Raw genomic sequence first — 18,250 nt, forward strand, 5'->3', positions numbered from 1 at the left:
ATAAAAACAGGAACTAATGTTGTCTTGTATTACAGTATTTTTTTGTTTTCCCATAACTAGGTAGGGGTCACACTGAATAAGATGACGTAATGTTTTTTAGTGTATCTTATGTTGTTTCTGACTTTTAGCTAAACATATGGACAGAATTGGGAATTTTCTTTTATAAAGTAGATTAGCAGGGCTATCAGACATTGCTCGGGGCAAGAGTATAACTTATTCCTTTTTAAACTTTTCTATCTCCCTCTTTCTCCCTCTGCCATTCCTCTCTCCTCATCTCATTTTTTTTTTTTTTTTGATACCTAGTCCATTCCTCTTGGTTACACACGCAATACATAGACAACTTGAGGAATGGTATAGCATAAGGAAATTAATTCTGTGAAAAAAGAAAATCACACTTGTTAGTAGGTGGAATACACCCTCCACCCCTGACCCCAATGAAATCTATGCCAGTTTATGGTCAAAGAATGAAGAAAATCTTTTTTAATGTGAGATATTATTCATCCAGGGCAATACCGATCAAGGAAATACAAACTTTGTGGGTACTTGTGTCATTTTTTAGTTTTAGTTGGATATACTTACACACAGACAACTACCTTTTGTATAATAGATAAGGTTTGGCATGTATTTATCTAGACTGTTGGTAAATGTGTGTGTGTGTGTACCTTAACTGTGTGTTTGAATAAAAGAATTGTTTTTGTTTTTGCTCTTTAAAACAATAGAAAATTACAACCTATAAAAAAAAAATGAATGTAAAAATTTGTTTGTCTATAAATGAAACCTTTGATTTTCAGTTGATTAAATGCCACAAATTTGAATGCAATTCAAATTTCTAACCCACCCTCCTCCATCCCCAACTGACTTAATACTAATTAGACTATGAACCAAATTTGAAAGACAAAACAAAAAAATAAAAACAAACACCACAAATGAAGAAAATCCTGATTTTGCATTTTTTATTTTAGTGTCCATATTGTTATTTTTTTTTATTTTCACATCTATATATATAAAAGGCAAAAGTGGCACGCGCGTTTTTGTATGTCCGCAAAAGGCTTTTTTCGGGGGCGGGGGAGTTCTTGAGAGAGTTACTATTTCAGAGAACTTTTTATATACTCCCGAGATTATAATATCTACGATTTGTGAACAAACATCGTCTCTACATTTTGATTAACTTTTATTAAAATTCTCTCTATTCTGTCCTTTTGCGTATTTGTTGATCTTTTTCATATAAATAAAGCGAAACTAATGGAAACAAATGTCATTTGTCGGCCTTCTCGGCCGGGACCTCCAGAAAAGTCTCCAATGGAGACTTCAATGTTCACAATGTAGAAGGGTTGACCCACTTAAACAAGACTGATGATGAGAGGAGGTTCATTGTAGGTATAGACCGTTTCATACTCTCGAAAAAGTTCCAGCAAAAACCTAACAGCCAGCTATGGTTCTCTCCAGAATGTGCTGCTGCCATTGTGCACAGAAATCACTTTTTCCATTGCTTCCAACGTAATAGATGTACAGAGACTAAAGCCACTTTCAGGACTGACAGCAACTATTGTAAGAAAGTAATAAAGAACGCAAGAGAGTTGTATGCTCAGTCCGTCAAGTCCAAAGTAGCTGAACAGTGGCTTGGTTCCCACCATTTTTGGCAAATAGCAAACAGAATCCTGAACAGAAGCATGTGTTCTATCCCAACTATCATCAATGGACCTGAGGTAATCTCGTCAGTATCAGACAAAGCCAAACTCTTTGCCAAGAATTTGCAGCTAATTCTACCCTTTGTGACCAAGGCCGCCAACCCCCAATATTTCCTCCTGTATCAGAAAATATGCTATGTGATATACAAATATCTGTACGTGATGTTGCCAAGCTAATCAAAAACCTTGATTCCAGTAAAGCAACTGGCTCTGACGGTATTCCAATTATAGTACTCAAAAAACTTCAACCAGAACTAGTGCCCATACTTACAAAACTGTTTAAGCATTGTCTTAAGGAGAATTGCTTCCCATCACCCTGAAAAATTTCATCAGTATGCCCTGTATTTAAGAATTCAGGTGATTGCTCATATCCGGCTCAGTACAGGCCAATAAGTCTCCTGTGCGTCATGAGTAAGTTGCTAGAATCTGTGTTAAATACAGAAGTAATCAATCATCTCAGCAAAAATAACCTTCTTAGTGACACACAATATGGTTTCCGTTCTGCTAGATCTACAGCAGATGTGCTTACAGTTATATCTCATAGGATTAGTGAATCTCTTGACAAAGGCTTCCTTTCTAGGGTAATTGCTCTTGACATATCAAAGGCCTTTGATAGGGTATGGCATAAAGGTTTACTTCACAAGATCTCCAGCTATGGTATAGCTGGAAATGTCTTCTCAATTATTTAATCATTTCTCTCTGATAGGTTCATAAGAGTAGTAGTTGATGAGCAAAAATCAGAAGCTCACAGTATTAATGCTGGAGTCCCTCAGGGGTCCATCCTGGGCCCAACTCTTTTCCTGATCTACATTAATGATCTCCCAAATCACATCCTTACATCATTCGTAGACATTTATGCTGAAGACAGTACCATCTATGGTAACACATCTAAGACCGTAAATGACCAACTTCTCTCTGGGGAGGCCTCATGTTTTGACAAGCTTCTGGACTTGATCTTTACTCCTGATCTTAAATGGAACACGTACATCAAATCTGTTGCCAAGACCGCTGGAAAAATGGGATCCTTCTATCGATCCAGTAGATATCTCACTGCTGATGCAATTCTATATTTATATAAGAGCGAGGTACATCCAAGGATGGAGTACTGTTGCCACTTCTAGGCAGGAGCTGCTAGAAAGGACTTGTCCTGCCTTGATAGAGTTCAAAATAGACTTCGTGGCCTGGTGGGAGATGTCCTTTTCTCTTCGCTGCAACCTCTATCTCACAGAAGAGATGTTGCAAGTTTGTCTCTGTTTTATCATTATTTTCATGGCAAGTGTTCGACTGAGCTTCAATCTATGGTCCCCTCTCACCAAACTTTCACAAGAAACACTCATCTAGCTGAAAACACTATTAATAATTCCCCCCACTCTTTATCTGTACCTAAACCTAAATGTAGATTCCATGAGCAAAGCTTCTTTCTTAGAACTGCACGCCGGTGGAATTGTCTTCCATTTTCCTGCTTTCCAGCTGACTACAATATGGTTGTCTTCAAGTTCAATGTAAACAAGTTCTTGATGAGCCATTCCACTTAAGTTGCAAATTTACAGAATTTCCATTACTAACGATTACTATATTGTCCAATTGACTACTGTACACTCTTAACCCTTATCCTCGAGTGGTCTCTGGGCTTTGATAAGTAGTTATGTCTATGTAAAAAAAAAAAAAAGCAATTAGCTTTGATCAATGTGGGGAAAACCCTTCATATCAGACAATTGCTATTCATTTGAGAGTTCCTCCTTTTTCAGGGGAGCTTGGTTTCCCCAACATCATGGGGAAGCAGAAACTGGTCTGCAGGCAACCTTCATTTCTGTGCCTGCGTGATTCTTAACTTATTCACTTCAAGTCGACTTTATAATCGTTAAATTTAAACGCTTTTCACTTCCTGTCGCGTCTTAGCGTAGCGGTAAGATCTCAGCTTTTTTTTCACTTTCTTTTCCGCCTTTGTGTCACGGGTTCGAGCCTGCCTATCTACTACCACTATTTATTTATTATTTTTTTTTTTGCTCCAAACACCCGGCCAACACTGGGCACTAGTCACTTAATAGTGTTGGGACGATTAATTGGAATTGGAAAACTCAAAATTTTGGAGGTGTCAGAATCAGTATCTGAGAAATTTGTGCCTGTTTTCAAATTCCCAAAATGATTCTTTTAATTATTTTTGTTGTGTAAAACTTGATTTTATATTGCTGATATTAATAATAAAATGTTTATCAATTTTAAAGTAACAGTAAAACTGAAATCCATTATTTCCATATATAATTATGGTACTTCTACATTTACCGACCCGCAGTTTCCACAAAGTTTCTTGGGTGTGCTCGGCCACTGACGGGAATAACCAGGAAGCAGCCGATCACGAAACATTAAACAGCTATGAAAAAATTATAGTGATAAACAGGAAAAACATGGAGATACAATAAATAAAATTACAAACGTGTATCTAACCCAACCTAATCCTAACCCTAAACAGAGCGATTAAAATTAATTTTTTATTTCTCCCAATTTGTAAAGAAATGGTCTTCATAGATTCGCATAAGCAGACAGCACATTTATTTCCGGTTATTTCTGTCAGCTGCTGAGCGAATCTGAGCCAACTTCTTGGAAACTGCAGATCAGTAAATGCAGAAGTATCATATATATATATATATATATATATATATATATATATATATATATAATGGCATAGCCTCTATTCGAAAACCTCCATAAACTCTCATTGGTTGTACTTTAATCAACTTATTGTCTTACTTTTTCATTTTCTTTTTTATAAAAAAAGAAAAAAAAGTATATCAAATTTCTTTTTTGTTTGCAATACAAAGAAAGTTTAAAGTATGAAAGAAATGATAGACATTTCTCATTATTAGAACTCAATTGTTTAATTTGCTTGAATTCTGTTTCGTCATTAACTTGAAATGTTCACAATCAGTTAATGTAAGTATTTTTGTTCTTTATTTCTGGCCTGACTCTAATTTTTATTTATTTTTTTAATTTTTTTTTTTTTTTTTTTTTTTTTACTGTTTATTTATTCTTAACTCCAAAAGATGCAAGCATGCTATTTTCAAAAGTTGGAAAGTGCTTGAAATATGTCTGATATTCATATTCGAGTAAAAAACCGTGTTTATTTTCTTTTTTAAAAATAATTTTATGAAAACATTATGAATTTTAAATAAAGCGTATTAAATCAAACCAGGAGGTTTTATTTTTAGTCCATCATCTTTGGGTGACTTTTATATGAAAAGTCTCAACCCAATTTTAGAATTCGTTTATTTATTTATTTTATTTATTTATTTATTTATTTTTTTGAGACCAATTTCTACACCTACCTGAGGTAATCCAACTTTCAATTGCTGAAAATTTTACCCACTCTGACACTCTGTACCATAGTATATCACCAAGGGGAAAGGTGTAATGTAGTTGCTTTATTTCATTAACATTAATGCAGCTTTGATCAGTTTTTTTTTTTTTTTTTCTTTTTTACATAGGCGTCACCACATTATCAAGGCCAAGAGGCCACTCAAGGATAAGGGTTAAAGAGTGTACAGTAGAAATTGGACAATATAGTAATCATTAGTGATGAAAATTTGGTAAAGTTGATAACTTATATGGAACGGCTCATCAAGAACTTATTTACGTTAGACTTGAACACAACCATATTGTAGTCTGCTGGAAAGCAGGAAAACGGAAGATAATTCCACAGGCGTTCAGTTCTAAGAAAGAAGCTTTGTTCATGGAATCTACGTTTAGGCTTAGGCACAGATAAAGAGTGGGGGGAATTATTGATAGTGTTTTCAGCTAGACGAGTGTTTCTTGTGAAAGTTTGGCGAGGGGGAACCATAGACTGAAACTCAGTCGAACACTTGCCATGAAAATAACGATACATCAGAGACAAACTCGCAACATCTCTTCTGTGAGATAGAGATTGCAAGGAAGCGAAAAGGACATCTCCTACGAGGCTACGAAGTATATTTTGAACTCTATCAAGGCAGGACAAGTTCTTTCTAGCAGCTCCTTCCCAGATGTGGCAACAGTATTCCATCCTTGGACGTACCTGGCTCTTATATAGATAGAGAATTACATCAGCAGTGAGAGATCTACTGGATCGATAGAAAGTGCTCAGTTCAACAAAAGAAAACATGGGACTTTTCCACTATACTATTGATGATAAATTTGGATTTCATTGATGTTGGCTTCGGATTGACCAGTAGCTGACATAAACCACCGGAATATGCCGAGCACTGATCAAATTTTAAAACGCTAGGAAACAAAAATAACATTTATCAGATATTAATTACAATAATATAAAAATGGAAAACCATAAAATATATTGACCTACCATAAATTTCATGAATAAATATTTTTTATTTTTTGTTTTAAATAAATACAAACATTTTTCCCCCAAGATAACTTGAAAGGTTAGGGTTGAACTGATTAAATTTGTGCATGATCAAAACTAACTTTTTTTCTTTCAATTGATTAAAAGTCGTCTGCTTTGATTTTTTTTATTAGTTAAACGCATTTGCTATCACTTTTTCATTGGCTGATGAACTTGATCAACCAGCACATTCTGGCATTTTATGTCAGCTGCCAGTTGAGCCTGAGTCCATATTTACAGAAATTCGGTGTGCAAAGTGCCAAAAAACGTTTACAATTATCTTTTCGGTTATAATATCTGTTGCGATGAATTGATAACTATAAATGAATGTGGAATATTTAAAAGTTATTAAATCGCTGGCTGCGTAATAATTGTAATGTTGCCCCTTATCTATCAGATGGATTATATTAAACTTTGATCAGTTGTTGTACTTCCATGAACATTTTCATTGAAATGTTGACAGTTATGTTCTTTTTACTGACACAAAAGAAAACATGTACAATTATTATCTTATTTAGAAACAAAGTACCAACAGAAATAGAATAATGGACAGATAATCTTAAATCTTTATTGTCATATTATGTACTGTTGCTGGAGAGTAAACACTTTCCTTGTTCATAAACTTAGATTCACTTTAAAATTCAAATAAAATATGTCACCACTTAGCAATAAAATAAATGACAGATAACTAATTCTCTGTTTTTTTGGTGAAGAAATTTTCTAATCTGTCATAATTTTATCTCAAATTCGTTGTGAATATTAATTGTATATCGGTGTATAATCATGTTTTTGGTTTACTTTCTTAATTTACGAGGGTCGTTCCAAAAGTAAAACTTCCCATTTTTTTTAACTAACAAAGTTAAAGACTGGAGTGGTACCATTAAAACGAGCGACCTTTTGTGCTCCAGAATTTATTTTTCTACATATTCACCCCCAATTCTCAATTGATTTTTGCCAGGAATTTAATAGCACACGCCCATGACGGGTTGCTTTCTTAGTCTCACACCATCAATATCTGTAACAGAAAGATGAAACTTTCATGTTATGAATGCACGAGTTCAGTCATCATAACAATGTGGTTTGCAATCCTCTCTGATCCATTTGGGCAGAATAAAAAGATAGGAGGCATTACTTTTGGAACACCTCGTACGTAAATGACTTTACCTATAAAAATAAAGAAAAAAAATAGAATTTTTATTGAATTATGTGTATTATCCAGACATCGAATCTATTAGAAATAAATTTGTTTGATGACCATCTGCCATTGTTTGCGATGATGACATGGCCAAATCAAAGGCATTTTTTCCTAGAAACCACAAATAAAAAGTAATAAATCTTTTTGTAGAGTTTTTTTTTTTTTTTTTAGAGAAGACTATTTCAGCTTCAACTGGATAAAACAAATTTATCATCAATAGTCTAGTGAAAAATAGTATGACAAGCAAGTATATATAGAAATTCAGACAATCTGTGTAGAGTATGTATGAATGAAAACTTTTAAACTTTAACACCCTCAAACATATTACACTATAGAAATAGCAAACAATTGATCAATAAAATTAAAAAGTCAAGATGCAAATTTTTCCATGGACAGATTACAAACTAACTCCAAATTTGGTTATGTGCTCCTGTTAACTATTTTTTTTTTATCTGCATGTACCACATTTTCAAAAGTGTCTGGTCTGATATTTTGATCGGGCTATGACAAAATGTGTGCATTTAAAATTTCTATCCAAAAGGCACTAAGAAATGCATCAAACCATATCCAAACAAATAAATAAAAATAAATCCAAACAAATAAATAAAAATAAATCCAAACAAATAAATAAAAATAAATCCAAACAAAATAAATAAAATAAATCCAAACAAAATTGCCACCATCTTTCAAAATGACAGCAATAAAACTGGGAACAGGCTATGTCACCATGGAATGGAGAATCAGGAATCTCAAAACAGGAAATTGGGGTTTCCCATATCAAATTTTTCCAAAACAGGATATATATACTTCAAACAGCATATCTCTGATAGGTATGTCTCCTTCTTCCCAAAACAGGAAAATTTAACATTGTTATGAGAAAAAAAAATTAGAAAATTACTTTTGCATATTGTAGCGACTCGCCACAAACATTAAAAGTGGCTGGACAAGGAGCGTTCCAGTTGCATGTACATCTGTTATATACACCCACGCAAATTCTGCGGGCATAAAAACTAAAAACTTTAACTTTTTTTCGCTAAGGTAGTCCAAAGCACCCCACATGACAAAGGTGTTGACTTTTCCTCCAATCGGCATTTAAAGAAAGCAAATTTCAAAAATATTTTTTCAGACAGCTTTTGCTGGAGCCAGCTTGAAACCTATAAAAAAGGCACTGCGCGCCAAAACCAATCAGTCGAAACCAGCCAACATGCTGTAAACAACACCAGTGACTCCGTTGAGGTTCGACGTAAAACAATCAACTTCGCGCGAATCACTCATCTAAATTCTACATATGGAAGCACCAGATTAGCGAGAATTAATATCTTCCCTTCTTCCTTATTTTTGTCTTGCATATTAACGTCCGAATCACACTGGATTAACAATACTGAACTAATGAATATAACGGATTTTAATACCGTTAAGAAAAGACAAGAAATAAATATTTTATACCAGAAAAACATTTGCACTTGAATTAATTACCAAAGGAAAAATATATAACTTTGTATTGCATCAGATATATTTGTGGAACTGTTTAAAACAACAAACTAATCTTTTCTTACAGGGTTTTAAAAAAAAAAAAAAAAGAAACAATTTCTGCAAAAATGAAATTTTGCCTCAGAGAAATATTTCTCTCTCCTGCTTTTCTTTTTTCTTTTTTTTTTTCAATTTCAACCCAAACAAGGCACATTGCCACTTTGCTGTAGGGGGCTACTATCAGGGACATAAGCTACAGGAGGACTATGTGGGGAGTTGGACAGCAAGATGTCGGTTCACGTTACACTTGAACTTCTGCATGTCAGTACAGTTGGGGAAGCAGGAACTTGGAAGGGAATTCCAAAGTCTAGCGGTTCTGGGGAAGAAACTACTGGAGTAGAAGACTCTCTTACATCTAGGGATCTCAACTGTGAAGGGGTGGGAGTTTGTTGCCTGTCGGGTTTGTCGGGGGGTACTTACGTCTAGGGGACACAAGTGCTTGCAGTTCATCAGAGCATTCACCATTGAAATATTTGTAGAACAGGCAGAGGGATGCTACATTACGTCGATGAGACGGAGGTTGAAGCTTGGATGACAGTTCAGGACCTATTAGGTTGGCGACTCTCTTTTGAACCATGTCTAGGAGTGAGACTAGTAGCAGATGCACCAGTCCAAATATGACAACAATACTCCATACATGGGCGAATGGTGGCCTTATAGAGGTACAGGATACTTTCGGGCGTTAGTAGCTTTCTAGCACGGTAGAGAGAACCTACCTTTCATTACATATTTTAATTCAAATCCTGTCAGACTATTTAAAAACATAATATAAAGTCCTAGCGAGCATACAAACAGTTACAAACATTGCCTTTATGCCAGGACTTTTAAGAACATTTATTATTTTCTTGCTCATGTGTTATATCGACACACACATAATATGTCCGCAATAAAAACATGATTCATTATTTCTTGCTATGTTAAAATAAAAACTTATTAATTTTTATAATCGTTTTTGCCTTAATGCTGATTTTGACAACCTTTTTATTTTATTTTTTTGTTAAAGGTTGGGAAACATTTACCTATGCTCACATCCTAGCTGTGATACCAGGCATTGGTGAATGTCAACCAAATCTCCTACAATATTTTGTCTAAAGAGGAAAAGAACAGAACCCTGTGAGAACAAATGTTTAGAATGTGGAATTCTATTTTTTGGATCTTCATTATTGTAGCCAAATTTGAAAATTGAAATATTGAACTTCAAGTGAAACCAATGTTATCTACTGAATTGTCAAGTTGCAGTAGTAAAAATATCCCCCCCCCCCGATAAGGTTGAAAATTAATTATTAAACAAAAAAGTTTTCAGAGAAATTAGCAATTTTAGCTTACATAATAACTGAACAGCTTGTATATTAGCACAGGTGAGGTAATTCACTTTTGAAATTCAGTAATTCATTTTAGGGGAGGTAATTCACTTTTGAACACTTTCAAAAACTTAAGCTAATTCAAACTATGAGTTATTTCCCTTGTGTTTATGTCACACTTGACATTTAGGTAAATAACCTGGCCTTTTGTTGAAATTGATAAAAAGTGTAAGTAGTTATGATTGCTTTTAATGAAAACTCATTTTATTTTGGTTGTTGGATTTTGCTATAATAACAAAGAAGAACCATTTTTTTGCGTATCTTTCAAATTTTTCCCAGCAGTTTGTGATTAGGTTAAGATTGAACTATATATATATATATATATATATATTTCAGAATTTGCAGTCCTGAATATCTGGACAAAGAATTCAAATACCTTACAAACATTTTGAAAACCTTGCAATATCCGACATATTTCATATTGAATGCTAAGAGAAAAGCCACACAAATATTTTCCAGAATAAATAATAATAAAAAGTCATACACACCAGACCTTTCTCTCATAAACAGACATCTTCTTTTACCTACACACACCAATAATACAATAATCTATAACACACTAAACAAACTAAAAATTCCTATCGTACAAACCACATCACTAACCATAAGACATATATTAAAAACCACGAAACATCTCTATAACAAACCAGTTTCCGATGGAGGTATATATACTGTTCCTTGCCATAATTGCCATCATAAATACGTTGGTGAAACTCAGTGTAAATTGGAAAAAAGGCTCAATGAACACAAAAGAGATATAAAAAAATAGCAATTCTCTAAGTGCATTATTCTCTCATTCATTGCAACATAACCACACCTTTGACTTTAAACAAGCAAAAGTAGTTAAATTTATTTCAAATAAACCGCGCCGGAGACTTCTTGAATCTGCGCTTATCGCAATTTCAAGCACTATTAAGCAATGTGGAGGTTTCTATAACATAGCGCCATTAATAAGTAAACTGTTATTAAAAGAACATTATTTAACTGTGGACACAGGTTAACTTTCTCACACCATTCAAACACCCCCTGTAATAATTAACACATAATCTCTATCAATAAATTACATAAATAACACTCATTTCATTTCTGTTATAAACTTATATTTGAATTTCAACAGATATATCTTTTTCCCAATAAGAATATAAACTTGCGTTCATAGTTTTAAAATTATATTAACGACTATATGACGTCACTAAAATTTCCTTCTCTTTAACAGCGCCAGCCCCCCCCCCTTTTTTTGAATTTCCAGCATCAATTTTCCGTTTCTCTGAAATAGAACTGCGTCACACTGTGCACGTGAAACATTTTCAAATATTTTGTACTGGTATATTTTTTGGTTTCTTAATCTCATTCATCCAGAGGAAGCCTCGAAATAAAGACGAAACGTTGATGAACACATAATACGGTTTGTTCCTTTTTATTTTATATATATATATATATATATTCATATTTAAGCACGTCTGATCAAACATGACAGAATTATTCTTTTTTCCGATATTTCCGGATATTTTTTCGATTTGCTGAGCGGTCTTTTTTATTTTAGCTGGCATGTTGTACAAAATGCCGCCCAAAAGTTGTTGTTTGGCCATATTCTACTCTAGTGCTTTCTATTGGGCGCCCACACCAACTGAAATAAAAAAGACTGCTTAGTGAATCAAAAAGATATCCAGAAAAATCGGGAAAAAGAATAACTATCGTGTTCAGACATGCTTGAATAATGACTTGCTGCCACAATATACAAATATATATATAATTTATGCATTTACATAAAATTATCTGTAAATGTTTTCAGTATTTACTTCGACAGTGCTTGATATGTAACTAGAGCTAGGGAATAAGTTTAAAAAATATATATGGCAATTAAGCTACACAGAATTGTCCATGTTTCATCCTTTTGAGTATTCGTCAAGTTATAAAACTTAGTTTTTGTGAGCTGTGGCATCATTTTACTGTGGAAATATATCATCTCTCACATTCTGAAAATTCTAATATATATATATATATGTATGTATTTTCATTTTTTTTTTTTCCTTGTGATAAGAAGTGTAAATGGCTGTTATGGATAATTTATCTGCCATTTTTTTTGCTATTGGAGAAACCCATTATAAAATGAAGAAGGGAAGGTTATCCTTTTCTCCAAGCCAAATACTATTTTGTTTTATTTATTCAATTAATTTAAAATTTTTCCTATTTTATTAGTAAGTAATTTTCTTTTAGCAGAATTAAAAAAAAAAATTCTGTAACCAAAACTGATTTTGACTTTTATTGTTTTATCTTTTCAGAATATGTGCATAAGATGGAGATGATGGTTGCAGTCCGAGAAGGCTGATATAAATTAATTCCATTCTTTGATAAAAAGATTTAAAAAAAAAAAAAGGTTGAGGACTGGTAATTCTTTCTTCAAAATCTTTGACCGCCGCACCTCATGTGTCCAGCTGATTCTCAAGGTACAACAAGAACACGCATAAAGCAGGGAAGACACAAGAAAAGAAAACGATACAGCAAAAAAGAAAAAAGCCTCAGGTCCAATATCACTTGACCTATTTGCCGATTTCTCTTTCTTATAAATGTTAATTTATCTTCTCCTTTCTAGACGGAACAGGACGAGAAACACCAATTCTAATTCCTCTCAATGGCAAATAAAGGGGTTGATATAAAAGTTGTCCTTCTGGGCAAGTCGGCTGTTGGAAAGACAAGTTTAGTCGAACGATACCTACATAACAGATTCACAGGAGATACAGTGCCTTATCAAAACGTAAGTATTTTAATACTGATTTTCATTACGAACGTACCCATTCTATCCAAAATGATGGCCATTGCTTCCAAACTTTGCTATAACTTTTCTAATTAAAGACGTTTTAAAAAAAGAAAAAAAATAACAAAACATTTGTCCTCTGGTTTTATAAGTAATTCTAATACTGACTTTTTTTGCTGTAGAGTAAATCAGATTTCTGCACAGATGTAGCCCAATGAAAAGAGCCCTTTTTGGAGGATAGGGGACTTGACCTCCCCTTATTTAAAAGCCTTTTATCCATATTTCCTTATTCTTGGGGAAACATGTAAAATCAAGTTGATGCTGGTTTCATCTCAAGATGTCAGTGCACATCAGCAAGCCAGGTTGTTTATGGAATTGAGGTTAACAGGCTGATATAGCTTCACTAAAGGGGTGAACCTTGACAACAATCTGTTGAAATGGAATAATAAAATATGTACTTTCTTTCTCTATCTTTATCTCATTTTGCCATGAGGGAAGATTCAATCGAAACTTGGATCTTGTTAGTCAGTTGCAAAAAGTTAGATGCTCAACTTTTTTGAGAATGGACAAGTTGCATGGTTCAACTTTCTGGCTTTTTAAAATGCTCCTTCACTATTAAAAAAAATTTCTATTTTTATAAGAAAATTTGTATGTTGCTTATTTTATACAACGCACAGTTTTCAGTTGATGAATCTTGCAGTTAATGATACTTAATGATTTGACATAGTGCACACGAGAGCGTTGGTAAATATCATCAGCAGCAAAGGATAGCTGGCTTGTAGTAGCAGCAGTAGCCAAAAAAAGCACATATGCAAATTAGGAAGTGTGCATGAGAAGAAAAAGGAGAAAAAAAATGCAATACATGGTCAGAAGAAAAAAGTTGGCGTCGAAGAAAGTGGGCATGTAAAGTTAAAAACAAGAAATGGCAAGAAAAGTGTTCGCTAGGCGAGATGGAGGATGGCGAGAGACTTAAGCTGATGTCAAGATGGAGAGTCATGGTAATAAATGCTTTTGTTAAAAAAGAAAAAAATGGATTTATGTTTTGTTAGTTTGTCCATTTGCGAAAGTACCCACGTTACAATAAGACCAAAAACTCAACAGAAAACCCATATGATGTGCCTATCATTGTATTATTTATTTCTCACGGAGAGCTGGTTGCCGTGCTCATGACATAACAGATGTTTAAAAACGTCCCCACAATACGGACATACCAAGTCACTCTCCCTGGCAAATGATAGTAGCACACAGACCCCACAAGGATTGTATGTTAGGATCGTTTGGTCCGTATGAAGTCCTGGTTGGCTGTAGCTATTTGTAATACCTGCAAGATTGCAGGTTTATCTCCGACGCCCCAAGCAGCAAGATCTAATAGTTGTATACAAAGTTAGAGAAGGTTTAACTCAGAAACAATGTTATTCTCACTGATGTGTCCTTGCTTTCCATATACAGAGGTAGACAGGATCAAAGGACAACAGATTCTGATATTAACCTCTCCTAGATTTTCGCCACAGCCATATTAAACTGGTATCTGACACTACCATGTTGCTACTGCCCTACAATGTTGACTTTTTAGGGGAAGTGTTTAACAGATAGACACGCATCCACATAAAACTTATTTTGCCACCACAAATTACATATATATATATATATATATATACTTGTTTATTGTTATATAAACATGCTCACATCCCGCTGCTACAAATAGCCACTTGTTTCAATCAAACAACAGATATCATCAGGCAGCGACTTGACTATTCAAAAGTTCAATGAATAATGGATTTATGAATGAAAAATCCATTATTCATTGAACTTTTGAATAGTCAAGTCGCTGCCTGATGATATCTGTTGTTTGATTGAAACAAGTGGCTATTTGTAGCAGCGGGATGTGAGCATGTTTATATAACAATAAACAAGTATTATCAGCTCTTTTTATTGAGCACTATCTAACAACCTCGTTGAATTCATTAGTCCATTACTTTTGAATAAAAAAACCCGAGTATATATATATATATATATATATATATATATATATATAAGGCACTTTGTCTGTCTCTTTGTGAGTTTATTCCCTATGGAATCCGAATAGTTGGAGCTTTGTTTTATATCGAAATTCCTCCGAACATGTTCTGAAACTATCGATTAGAAAGGTACAATTCGAATTTGATCAAAGTTAACACTGTTATACAGCCTAATATCACAAGTGTACTTGAGAAGTTTTATTACCGCACAAGCCTATAAAATCAACATTATGTTCTTTAAAAAGATAGTGGAGCGTTCGAAATGAATGATTGTTTACTCTCATTATATATTGAATGTCAAGTAGAATTTTTAAAAAAAAATAGTTATTTTCTCTTTGGTTATACTTATAATTGTTCAAGGCCTAGCTGTCTGGCAGGGTTAAAAAGGTCAGATTAGCAAATCGTGGAAACCGAAAAAAAAAAAAAGTGAAACCCAGATGAGAGATGACATCATTAGGGAAGGAAGAACAGAATCTTTAAATCACTTCATAACTGAAAACAAGTTAAACACATTAAAATAAGCCTTTAATGCCAAATAACTAAGGGTTTTTCGCTCTCTCCCCATCACTCTGTAGACTGTATGTGGGATCTCCAATAAAGGATCAATTGTTCAGTGACAACTCTTTTCAAAGTATGGTTGCATTGGTGTGTGAGAAGTGTAAGACAATGGCTAGAGCTTAAATACGAAAAAAGTATGTCTGTTATATACTCGGACCCTATGCTAATAAGTAGCAATTACATTAACTAGTGTGAATTTCAGTGAGGGTTACATTAGTACATGTCTGGATAACCTGGCGACAAACAGAAATAGACCCACTTGCAGTTAGTGTAACTGAGGTAAAGATTAAAAAGTTAGCTCCCTAGAAAATATGCACTAGAAAAGCAGGTGTCGAATGATATGACGTAGAGGTTATGTCATGTGTTCGGGGGAACAGAACAGAATTTCTAGTCGGTTAGACATGGTTTGAGTTTGAGACACTCGCTGCAACCTAAATATCAAACTGTATGAAGATTCTCAGAATGTTTTGGTTAAGAATAGTAAAAATTTAAAAAAACAAAACAAAAAAAAGAAAACAGGAGTAAAATAATTATGTGTAAGACAATGATGGTTAAAGTAAGATGAAATTATAATTGTTTTTTAATCTCGAACACAATTTTAAAAAAATCTTTCCTTCCATTTTCATGCAGACAATTGGAGCAGCTTATGGTGCCAAGAAGATCGAGATTAATGGCAAAGACGTGCAGTTAGGAATTTGGGTAAGTTAACATTATTTACATGTCCACTCCCCTGTCAATGACCGCCACCATGAAAATTATTCACTTCTAAACGGAAATTAAAAAATTTTTTTTTTATTTATTCATATTAATTCCAAACAAGGCAAATTGCTGCCAAGACATAAATGGCTACTGTGAACTTTTTTTTTTAGTACATATGCTTACCTTCTTCTTCTGATGAGAAGCATTAGATTTTGAAATGCCTGGCATAAAGAGTATTCATAACCCTTACACACTATATTGTATTCCCTTGTTTCAAATTGATTAATAAGTCTGTATCCAACAGTATATAATTTTTCTATTAATATATTTTCCTAATATATGCATATACAACAAGGAAAGTTTTTATGCCACATTTGTGAACTTTCATGTAGGACTAAAGCTGGATTAAAGAGTCATCTACGTGCACATGGACGCAATGACACTTAAGGAAGAGATGGCAAACTTCTGTTAAGAAGTAGCAATCATCATATATATGTATATAATAAAACTCTCAATCCCTAGTTCAGAAAAAAGGAGAGAGATTTTATCAGCTTATCTCTTATGTTTAACTACTGTTTGTGGCACAATATCCTGACACCTTAACTCTAGTTTGTTATCGTCTTATAGAATTTCCCACTATTTTAACCTATACTCTTGCACTTAGAAATACAGAAATGATTGCATGATTATTCATTAACAAATAAACGTCAAAATTGAAAATTTAAAAACAGGAAGCAAATCTTTTGCTGAGGAAATTAGTCGCCTGAGAGTTCTTCGTCCGAAACATAAATTTATAAATATATAAATATAAATGGTAAGGATAATACAGTTTTTTTTTTTTTTGTTTTTTTTTTACTAATAGCTCATCAAGGCCAAAAGCCTTTTTTTTTTTTATATATATATATATATTTCTTATACTTATAATATTTATTATATATATATAAGAGGTATTATATCTATATGTGTGCATGTATGAGAAGTATTGAAATGATGAAAATGTATAATTTACAAGTCTATGTAATCAAGCATTCAAGCAAGAAATATATTACAAAAAACTGACATTTAATCCATGGATTTTCAAAGAAATCTCTTATCAGAAAAACAAAACAATGAATTAGCAAATTATTTGAAAACAAAAACATTTTTTTAAATGTGTTTAAAGAAAAACCAGATCAAGGAAAGTTTCAAAATTGCATAGAAAGTTAAGAAAAAAGTGGCTCAATATTTTTTTGTTGCTATTGTTCAATGGAGGATATTCATTTGATTGCATGTCTCTGAACAGTTTTTAGGCAGTCAGTGTTCCAAGAAAGGTGGTGACTGGTGATATGAATTTTAAGTGTGGTCACACTAGTGCTTTATGAAGGACAGCTAACAAATTCCTGATTATTGGCTTCAAAATTGTATTAAAAAAAATTATTGAGACTTTCTTAAAGAGTCGAGATCAATTAAGTATATAAAATTTTATCTATTTTATTTGTATTTTTGTTTTAATCCTTTGAGGTGAGGCTTCGTAATTTGTGTGTCTATTCTTTTGCGGACTGTTATCCTTATCTTCATAGTTGTTGTTGGCCAAAATATGGTAAGACAACAACTATGAAGATGTAAATTTTTTATATAAAACAGAATTCCTTTTTTTATTTTAAAAAAGGAATCAAATAAAAAATTATTTTGATTTCAATTTGGCCTGCCTTTTAAATATGTCCTTGAATATAATCAGTTTTCTTTTTCTTTCCTTGTACCCCAGGATACAGCAGGCAGTGAACGCTATGAGGCTATGAGCCGAATTTATTACCGAGATGCTGGGGCAGCTATTGTGTGCTATGACCTAACGGAAAAAAGCAGTTTAGACCGAGCCAATTTCTGGATCCAAGAACTCCGGGACAATGAAGAGGTGCATTTGCCAACTGTATTATCCAATTTGATTCTTCTAAACATTAAAATCTTACTTCTTATTTTCCTCAGAAAGTAGATTAATTGAGTTGAGAATTGTACTCTCAAAGAGTATTGTTTCTAAGGAATAATGTTTCTACTGTCAGTGTAAAATTATCTTAAAAGAGTAGTAATTTTTACAATC

General features: G+C 33.4%; 1 protein-coding gene across 4 annotated transcripts in view; it reads left to right on the forward strand.

Moving 5' to 3' along the window:
* LOC145242620 (ras-related protein Rab-24-like) overlaps nucleotides 1-18,250 on the forward strand; it is an 88,847-nt gene that overhangs the window by 17,107 nt on the left and 53,490 nt on the right. For all 4 annotated transcript variants that reach the window (XM_080105736.1, XM_080105734.1, XM_080105735.1 and 1 more), the window contains exons 2-4: nucleotides 12,429-12,901; nucleotides 16,108-16,176; nucleotides 17,921-18,067. In XM_080105736.1, coding sequence (XP_079961862.1) covers nucleotides 12,779-12,901; nucleotides 16,108-16,176; nucleotides 17,921-18,067 — 339 coding nt within the window. In that variant the 5' untranslated portion in view covers nucleotides 12,429-12,778. The remainder of the gene's footprint in view (nucleotides 1-12,428; nucleotides 12,902-16,107; nucleotides 16,177-17,920; nucleotides 18,068-18,250) is intronic.

The sequence above is a fragment of the Euprymna scolopes genome, chromosome 21, assembly GCF_053919585.1.
Source record: "Euprymna scolopes isolate OS-2025 chromosome 21, ASM5391958v1, whole genome shotgun sequence".
NCBI classification, from domain to species: Eukaryota; Metazoa; Mollusca; class Cephalopoda; order Sepiida; family Sepiolidae; genus Euprymna; species Euprymna scolopes.